Genomic DNA, 9,883 nt, shown 5'->3' with positions numbered 1-9,883 from the left:
CACTTTAAGTCTACCTACATGTACATATTACTTCAATTACCTTGACTAACCAGTGTCGCCGCAAATTGACTCTGTACCGGTACCCCTGTATATAGACTCGCTACTGTTATTTTACTGCTGCTCTTTAATTATATGTTACTTGACCTTTTTTTTAAATCTATTTTTTACTTAATACTTATTTTTCTTAAAACTGCATTGTTGGATTTTGGACCTAGACTTGGCGCTCCGGACAAATAAAATTGGATTTGATTTAAAAGCCTATAAGAAAATATTTAATCGCAGTAGAACATCATCCTACTCCTGCCACCTGGTGTAAAATATTGTGAACTACCTCACATTTGAATTTCCACCATATTTTCATCATATTATGGATTAAAGTGTCAGAATTATATTGTTATTTTCAATAGATCACCAACTACAAATGTCATATCACAAAATAAGACACACATTTTCTTTTACACATGGCATGTTTGTCAATCTCAAATTAGATGGTCTTTCTGGGAAGTCAGCTTTGTAACAGTTTACAGTTTTACCACACAAAAAAACCAACACAATAAGGTATAAGCAATTGATATTGGTATGGTTGTAAACAATACATTATGATTTTGGTTGCTAATACAAATTGGTTGTCTCATTGATGTCACTGAAATCATGATATCTACTGTAATACACATAGAGAACATCAGAGGGCTCCATCAGCTTGTTTATGACTGTAAAACAGTAAAATTGCTTTATTTGGCCATACAATATGGGGCGGCAGGGTAGCCTAGTGCTTAGAGTTGGACTAGTAACCAAAAGGTTGCAAGTTCAAAGCCTGAGCTGACAAGGTACAAATCTGTCGTTCTGCCCCTGAACAGGCAGTTAACCCACTGTTCCTAGGCTGTCACTGAAACTAAGAATTTGTTCTTAACTGACTTGCCTAGTTAAATAAAGGTAAAATAAAAGTAATAATATCCAGTCTCCTACAGATGTATAGTTATTGTACTTTTTCTTATTTTTGACTGTGGATTGTGATATCTTCCGTGGATATTTCTTGTGATTCTATGCTGTACTTGTTTGGAAAAGTAAATGAACAATGCTGAGAAAAACTCAAGTTTAATTTCATAACAAAGGAATTTGTGTTGTTACACAATGTAAAATCCTTGCTAAAGGGTAGCTTAGTAGAAATGTCAGTAGTGTGGCATTAGTTCTGCAAATCTTCATTTTAAGTCTGCTTTTCAATTATGTGTTGCAGAAATACAGCAACTGGCCATGTTTTCTGTTCAAATTTGTCTATGACTATATACTTCTTTATTAAGTAAGGTTTATAACAAATTACATCACAACATAATTTCCATGAATAGGAATGTAATTTTAGTTTTGTTTACAAAAGTCCAAAACATGTATAAAAAGTAATACTAATAAAAAATGAAATACTTTTTCTTCATTCATTCAGTACAGCCATTAACATAGTTTGTACAGTATGCATTTAAAAGAATGTATCTTCTGACAAACTTTTCAAATATGAATGCATCATTTTCATGGATAGCTTTTGATGCATGACAAAATATCTGAAACATAAGAGTAAATTATGTCACATTAGCATTCACATATGTTACATGTGAAACCTGGAAAAAATAACATTTGATCTATTCCGAATAAAAAATAAAAATATAGCTGACCAGGCTCGATGACAGAAAGGACTCAAGATTAATAGGATAAAAAAATCAAGCACCCTATCATGTAGGAACTATCTTCCTTCATGTGGAATCAGTGGAAACATTGAAGCGTTGATAGGCCACTATGTAGTGGATTTACAGTGGTTTAAATGGACACGTGAAATCAGATTTTTGATTTGTCAATAACTCAGCCATCTTTCGGCCAATACGTTAGCTGAAACTAAGTTAAGAAATGCACCATGGGTCTACATTCCAAAGTTGGTGTCATTTGGTCCAATGGTTAATGAGATTTAGATTTCAAATATGAATCTACTGGTATAGTGCGGCCATCTTTGAACCAACATTATTTTCTCAAATGCTTTATGGACTACTGTCCAAAGACAACATTTGGAGTGAATCTGACTTTTAGTCCATGAGAAGATTTTTACAAATTATTTTAAGTTTAGTGTTACATAGTCAAAAAAGGTCATTGTTAACAGTGTCCATATTTTTAAGATATCAATTCCAAGTGTAGCATGGCTCATTGTGGTAATGTATTTGATTATTCTAAAAATATTCAAGTTGATAGGCCATTGTGGGGTGGATTTACAAAGGATTTAAATGGACACGTGAAATGGGATTTCCTGATTTAACAATAAGCCATCTCTTAACCAATCGCTTAGCTTTTCTCAAACTAAGTTATGAAATGTACCATGCGCCTACATACCAAATTTCATGAGAAGTTACCTATAATTCATGAGAAATTTTTCTAAGGTTTTCCAAAATGTACAAGATGGAGGAAAATCTGTCCTGACAGATCTTATGGGTCCTTGAGGCAAATTTGTTCAGTATCAAGAACAACACCTAGATACAACGTTTCACGCCTCTAGGTCAAACGAGATGGCGGATATGAGGGTTTAAGTGAGACTGCTTATAACAGTGCCACATATAGGTCAATCAGTGCCATTATTTTTGACCAAGTTATTCAGGTCTCTAGTTTCTGTGTGTAAAATTAGAAAAAGTTACCAATCTATGCTTGCGTTATTTGACCATGTCAACGAAAACAAATAATCTAACAATAGGTTTTACAGCTTTGCTGTGAACCCCTAAATGTTTACACATCCACATCTGAGTTTGAGCAGTTATGTTGTTCCAGGTAGGTTCTAGTTCAGTAGTACGCATACTGATCATATTATAACCTGTTGATGTCAGCCTTCTAGGTTGTGTTGGCAGAAGTGTTGTTAGCAACAACAGTTAGTATGTGCATCCTGTGACATAGCGCTGCAGGGCATATTCACACAGCAGGAGCAGGGTGTCAAGCCTTTGCAGGAGATAGAAGGTGTGGAGCAGAGTAGGTACTGTCAGCAGAGTGCAGGAGGAAAGGTACCGAAAGACCTGTTCAAACCCGCGCAGGTCTTTCAGCAACTCGTGAGATATGCCCATCTTCAGCGCCACCTGCTGGTAGTTCTGTACTCCTGGGAATGTTGGGTCCAGCTTCAGAGCCAGAGAATCCACCAAGGCCTGCGGCAGCCTGCCTAGACGGACCCCTGGACAGAAGATACACAGGCCAATGGGGAAATGAGCACAGATCCCCCTGTCCACCTACCACAAGAGGTTAACTATTCAGCTATTACTAGATGTTACTGTTTCTACATTCAACATTTGAGAATGTCTCATGGACAGTGACAGTGTGCAAATAACTTCATCCTCTGCAGATCACACACACCAGGTCAGTTGGTGTGTTGCTTCACCAGAAAGCCTACAGGAAGCAAATTCTAACAATTGTAGCATGCTGTCATAATTACTATCTCAGGACTAGCCCATGCTGTAAAGGGAATTTATCCTCTTCTTGAAGATTTAACCAGTGGTGCCAAGTATGCAGCTAAGTCTCTTGGCACAACGATTGTCTGTTTCTCCATGTGGCCTGTAGAACAGTAAGACATTGTATATTTGACTATTCCTCTTGGCCAAGATAAAGAAATGTTTTAAAACCATTAAGACACAACGAAAAACAACTTTAAAAACGACTGGTATAAACTGCTGCATTAACTTTGAAATCCAGAACCATCAAGAACAAGATTAGATTCTGTGAATACGTAGCTCAACTAAATCCCTAGCCACAACAGCAACAGAACTTCACCTCATCAGTCACATATACTGTGTATTGTGGTTTCTTTGAGAGTTGCAATGTTTCATTTGGTTTCTGTTGAATGTGCTCCAGCATTAAAATAAGCTTTAGATATCAAGTAAACTGAAGAATAACACACCTTGCATGATTCGGATACACTTCTTCAGCAGGCTCACTGTTTCCATCTACAAATATAAATATTAATGAATGAATACTTTTTTTGCTCCGTCCAGGGAAACATTCTCTACTAAATGAGTAAAGCTGTAAACTTAGTTTGTCATATCTAGCTAATTATGTCTTAAATGACAAGTGGGAAACATGAAACAAATTACCTATGGGCATCCAGTCTCTTGCCTATAATGGGAGGGTATCACAACTTATGACATCAGCCTGTGTGTGTGTGTGTGTGTGTGTGTGTGTGTGTGTGTGTGTGTGTGTGTGTGTGTTTACATTGCATCCCATGGGCCACAACTTAAAAGTGAAATGAAGGGTGCCATTTGCTTTAAAAAAAAATCTGTGTAAGCATAAAATACAGCTACATCTAGTGACTGCTCACTCAAACTCACTACTGTTGAGTAAATGGTCACCTGTGTGAGAACAGCAGGTGAAACATCTCTGTCTTTCCTAAAGGTAATTACCGCATTACTGCCTCCCAGACTGCTGTTGCAGGGTTGTTGATGGCTGTTCCAACAGCTGTCAGTTTGCTCCTCTGGGCAGTCAGATGGACTCCTCCTCAGTTGTCTTCCTCCTAACCTGTCTCCGGAGGAGCCGTCCCTAATCTCAGATATCTCAGTAATCCCCAGGCTCACAGAGCTACAGTCTGGGTCTGTAGTACTGTCAAGATCCAGTGTTGAGGCTGCAGTGGTGTGGAAGTCTAGCTCAGTGCACTCCACTGGGACATGCTGATGGAGTGGGCTCGCATGCAGCTCAGAGGCACAGTATCCCTCACTGCTCTGCAGGAACAAGGACCCTGCCACATACTCCCCACTGTCTATTGGACCCACAGGGATCTCCATTGTGAGTGGGACGTCCCCACTGACTGAGGGCGGCTCAGAGGATATCTGAGAGACAAACCCAGATGAGCAGTTACTGCAGGTGGAGTTCTGCACCAGCGGCTGGGTCTCCAGGAGGTATCTGTGGTCCTGAGTTTTAAGGTCAGGGCTTAGTACAATGGACCCCAGAGGGACAATCATGTCCACTTTGGACTGCAGTCTGGCAAATGTTTCTGCAGTGGTGGTAGAGTTAGCACATGCACCTGTAGGAAGACAGGTCATCAGAGGGTTACATTAGTACCCTAACAAACCCCTTATGAACCATGCATTCACAAATTAACTAGAATATGAGTCAATTAGGGGATGTTTAAGGCGTGGTGGGTGCTGTTTTACTCTGATAATTACCTGAGCCTTGGCCTTCCTGCTCCAGGTTCAGTGTGACCCTGTTCACTGGGTATGCTGCACACTCCATGTCATTCTGACTTGTGCTTTGAGGAGCCAGGCATCCTTTCAGAGAAAGAAGATAATTAATGAGCCAGAGGAGGCACAGTTTGAGGAGGATTACTTGTACTCTGCGTGTTACTATAAAAGAGATTTCAACAAACACACTGACAGAATCCACATTATTACAGTTTCATCATTGGTTGTGTGAACATCTCATGCAACAAAAACTTCATTAGAGGAGAGATTTGCGTGTGGATAATGAGATACCTTTAAATATTTTCTTTAGTAAGGTATGCCTGAAGTATATAAACAAGGCAGCAGCTAGGATTGCCATGGTAACCAGGGCTACAGAAATTGTGGCGGTAACAGCAGCATTATGGGCTGGGCCTTCTGGGCTCCAGACTTTTTCCACATCAACTTCTCTGCTTCCTGCAAAACAAAAGAATTGAGGTTGGTGCTGAGCAAATGGCTGAGCAAATGCTTACACACAACATTTATTTGATGTTTTCCATTTCTGACTTTAATCCTTTGGCAAATACAATTATTATAACACTATTCTATTAATAAAGAACAGTGTTATAATTCTTAAATATCTCATAACCCAAACAATTAATTATCTACGTCAACAATTGCTCACAGAAAATTAGGCTAATAAAAACATGGGTAATTAAGTTTCCAGCATATGGAGATAATTTTCTAATATAACAGTAGGCTACACAATTGACTTCAATAATGAAGTTGTTTTCCTTTCTCAGAGTCCCGTCCAAGCTTTACTGAAACTTACGGCTGCACTGCTGCTCAGTGGTGGAGGAGGGACCACATGGCATGCACTCCAAGTCCTGCAAGCCATTTATCCGTGTCTTACTGTAAAAGCTGAAATCAGATCAAATTAAAGCAGGGAAAAAGTCTGAAATAGTGGTATTTCAAGTAAACAAGCTAGTAAAACTAAGTCCACATGTTCTGGTCTGGATGAAGAGCTTTTATGACTTAAAAGCACAGCTATGTCTTAACTATAAAGATCTGTAGATACTATATGTAAGAAAGCGATGAGATAATGCACGATACAAACCCTGGTAAACACTCCCCACAGACAGCATTGCTTTTAGAGGTGCACAGTGACTTCTGGTGCCTGTTTATGCGTTTACATGACTGGCAGAATCTGCAGAAGTGGTAACCCCAACCCTCTTTATAAGTCTTGACATTACAGGGGATGCAATAAGCCGACCGTCCACTTCCATAACCACAGTCCTGCCGGGAAATAAGAATCAAAATATACAGTGCAGATCTGTTTACAGCTAAGGATTTCACTGAAGTTAATTTCTGAAGCAGACGGTTGCAAAACAGAAATGAATATGATGATTAGAGGTCTAGATTACAAAATACATTACTGTTTCCCCTTCCAATGAGCACTGGGGTTATTTTAGGTCATGGGTAAACCCAAATGTGAAGATCCTTAGCATGCCTGCCAAGTGGACTTGTGTGAACTTGGAACAAGGTTCTCTGCCAGTGGGATTATGTTAGAGTGAGATCACCACAGACAGTCAAACCAAGCTTTTTGTGGTTTCATACAATTGTAGGATGTTCATTTGAACCAGTTTGCTACAGCAACAGGAAATGTGAATTATTATGTGGATAACCAATGGACATTTTTGTAGGGGTTGATAGGCTATATTTTTCTAAAGGGAAAATCAAGGCGGACATTTCTCAATGGAAATTCCACATTTCATAAGCTTTTTTAAACCTAAAATACACTACACGTTTTACATTTCCTGCATTGCAGGAAAGTTATCCTGCAAATTAAGGATACAATTAAGATCCTACAACTGTAATGACAAATCCTGGTTCTGCAGTAAAGGGTGTGAACATTTAAACCTTAAAACGTTTAAAGGAAATTGGGATCCTAAACGTTAAGAAAAATCCCTAACCGAGTTATCGTAAGCACCAGAGCTAATCAGTCTCCTCCGTTCCTAGAGGAGTCGAATCTTGACACTCAGAAATTGGGAAATGGGAGTCGACACCGGGAGTTGACGTGCAAGGAGTCGATTAATCAATCATTTTGAAGTCAGTTGAAAAAATGGCAGAGAAAGGCAAGCGACAACTGTGAAATCCTGTTTGGCAATACTTTGAGAACTTCGATGAGAAGTTAATGCAAGGTGGAATTGAGTTACAGTAATGGTAGTACAGGTGAAATGCTTAATCATTTGAAAGGGATGCACCGTGTGACCCAAACAAGAGACCCAAACCGTTGCAGGCAGCAGTACAGCTGCATTGTGAATTCACGTGGAATTCTAAATATTTTTATTTTCCTTATTATTAACTCGAAACCCATAACAAAATGCCCGTTTAAACGTTAAGAAATGTTTTCCATTTGTCACACAATTACTGCTCAGCTGAGTGGATAGGCTACTAGACATGGCCTATCTGTTTGTTGTCCTTAGTGAAAATACAGTAAATTCTCTTCCAAAACAAAAATATTCCTCTATAATGTAATAATACCCACCTCTGACAGCTCTTGTCCTGGTCCACATTGCAGACAAGGGTGGCAGTTCCCATTCAAGTAGTACTGGGTTTCAGAACAATCCATGACAGCAATGTAACTCCTAGGAAAAGGTCATATGTATGATAGTTTATAGCTCAGTAGTTAGCTCCTTTTTTATCTTTATAATTAACACTGAGTAAAATGGAAACAAAATGCATAGAGATTGCTGTATCTTAACCACTGCACTGAATATTGTATTTTTTATTTTATTTATTGAACATTTATTTAACTAGGCAAGTCAGTTAAGAACAAATTATTATTTACAATGACGGCCAACAGAAAGGCAAAAGGCCTCCTGCACGGCTGGGATTAAAAATACAAATAAACAAAACACACATCACGACACGCGAGACAACACAACACTACATAAAGAGAAACCTAAAACAACAACATAGCATGGCAGCAACACATGACAACACAGCATGGTAGCAATACAACCTGGCTGCAGCTCAACATGGTAGCACCACAAAACAGGGTACAAACATTATTTGGCACAAACAGCACAAAGGGCAACAAGGTACAGACAATACATCACGCAAAGCAGCCACAACTGTCTGTCCATGATTGAGTCTTTGAATGAAGAGATTGAGCTAAAACTGTCCAGTTTGAATGTTTGTTGCTGCTCGTTCCAGTCGCTAGCTGCAGCGAACTGAAAAGACGAGCGACCCAGGGATGTGTGAGCTTTGTGGACCTTTAACAGAATGTGACTAGCAGAACGGGTGGAGGATGTGGGCTGCAGTAGATATCTCAGATAGGGAGGAGTATTGAACACATTGAATTAAAAGTTTTGCATGTTGAACTATTTTCAATATCCCATAACTTGATGTCACTGAAGTACAGTAAAAATGCAAAACACAAACAAGAGTATATAGAATTACAGGCAAAGAATGTCTAAAGCTGAAATTAGTTTAGGCTCCATCGTCATCTCTATGTGTGGTGTTGAGGGGTGAAAAGCGAGAGAACACGATTGAGAAAGAATACATGCAGAGGTTTTAGCATACTGTATCCTATACTTTAAATTACAACCCTGCTATACTAACATTGATTGGTGAGATTACTTAACAGTTTTATGAAATGCCACAAAGCAAAAGCACTAAAATCGAACAGCTCATTGGCAACTGGAAAAATCATTCATTACCAGCGGTGCGTATCTGATACATCCATCACTTAGGCTACAAGCTAATAAATTACACCTCCCACCCTTAGTATCACAACACATTTAAATATATTTCACTGTCACATTACCTTGATCCATAAGTTTTACGAAGATACTTAAGCACACTTTTTAAAAATCGTTTTCACGAGCCTATACTTTAGCACGCTATCGATAGACAGTTCCACTTCATCCAATCTGGACATGCCCTGACATGCCTTACAGACTGCACGTCGGGCGGCCAAAACCATCCTCAATGCGTACTAATTGGGAAACGTCTGAAGTTCTGCGTAAAATTATCTATAGGGAATATGCAGCCGTATTTTTGTTAGAGCAGTGCTGGAATATTGGCTAATAACAGAGAAAAAACAAACGGTAGAAGACTGCCTGTCTGTCTGTGTAATAGTAGAGCTACTCTATGCAATATAGTAGACCTATAATAGCATGTGAACAGTATGTAATAGATAAGGACTGTGTGGGCTAATAGTATGTCTCTGTGTAATTTAAATGATAAAAAATAATATTAATTCAATAAAATTGTTTTTGTGACAACAATGAAAACATTTTAATGTTTCTCTCTGCTAGAGAATTATGGCTAATTTGAGTTAATTAGAAATTGTTGTCATAGTATGAAAAGTAAACATCAAATTGCTTCAATTGGGGTTTTAATATGTGCTTGTCAGTAGGATCAAAACTGCGGTAACATAATAATCTTTCCTCATAATTTCACAACATAACGTTGGACAATGCATTTTTCCTTCATCCAGGGTAGACTAAATCTCTGTCAAGTTTTGATACTTCTCTCAATAGTGTACTTTCAATTTGTGCCATCTCCATTGTCTATGACTAAATTCCATCCACTAAATTCCATCGCTGACCTGGTTACTGCTTGAAACAAGTTATCTTTTTCCAAGCCAAGCATTGTTCAGTCTACATAGGCCCACTTACTTATCATCTTTCACAAAGGACAGGGAGTAATCCAAGTGTGGG

At 38.7% G+C, this 9,883-nt stretch overlaps 1 protein-coding gene across 2 annotated transcripts; it reads right to left on the bottom strand.

Annotated features, from left to right (window-relative positions):
• Positions 1-1,078: 1,078 nt before the first annotated feature.
• Positions 1,079-9,278, bottom strand: eda2r (ectodysplasin A2 receptor). 2 transcript variants are annotated; one of them, XM_031826518.1, is made up of 9 exons: positions 8,986-9,278; positions 7,702-7,801; positions 6,271-6,449; positions 5,986-6,074; positions 5,469-5,630; positions 5,163-5,264; positions 4,404-5,020; positions 3,905-3,950; positions 1,079-3,561 (listed from the first exon to the last, which is right to left on the bottom strand). In XM_031826518.1, the coding sequence occupies exons 2-9, from the start codon at positions 7,783-7,785 to the stop codon at positions 3,476-3,478; spliced, it is 1,365 nt and encodes a 454-aa protein (XP_031682378.1). In that variant the 5' UTR covers positions 7,786-7,801; positions 8,986-9,278; the 3' UTR covers positions 1,079-3,475. The 2 variants fall into 2 exon arrangements, with proteins under 2 accessions (XP_031682378.1, XP_020340829.1); XM_020485240.2 differs by having other exon boundaries at positions 1,079-3,184; positions 8,986-9,275.
• Positions 9,279-9,883: the final 605 nt, after the last annotated feature.

Source organism: Oncorhynchus kisutch, linkage group LG6 (genome assembly GCF_002021735.2).
Source record: "Oncorhynchus kisutch isolate 150728-3 linkage group LG6, Okis_V2, whole genome shotgun sequence".
Taxonomy (NCBI): domain Eukaryota; kingdom Metazoa; phylum Chordata; class Actinopteri; order Salmoniformes; family Salmonidae; genus Oncorhynchus; species Oncorhynchus kisutch.
This window is presented reverse-complemented; position numbering and strand designations above follow the sequence as displayed.

Excerpts from the sequence above, each read along its gene's own strand:
- eda2r (XM_020485240.2), bottom strand. The coding sequence starts at position 7,785 with ATGGATTGTTCTGAAACCCAGTACTACTTGAATGGGAACTGCCACCCT. Across the intron at positions 5,021-5,162 it reads GCAGGAAGGCCAAGGCTCAG|GTGCATGTGCTAACTCTACC; the intron begins GTAATTATCAGA and ends GTCTTCCTACAG. Across the intron at positions 3,951-4,403 it reads GTCTGGGAGGCAGTAATGCG|ATGGAAACAGTGAGCCTGCT; the intron begins GTAATTACCTTT and ends TTATATTTGTAG.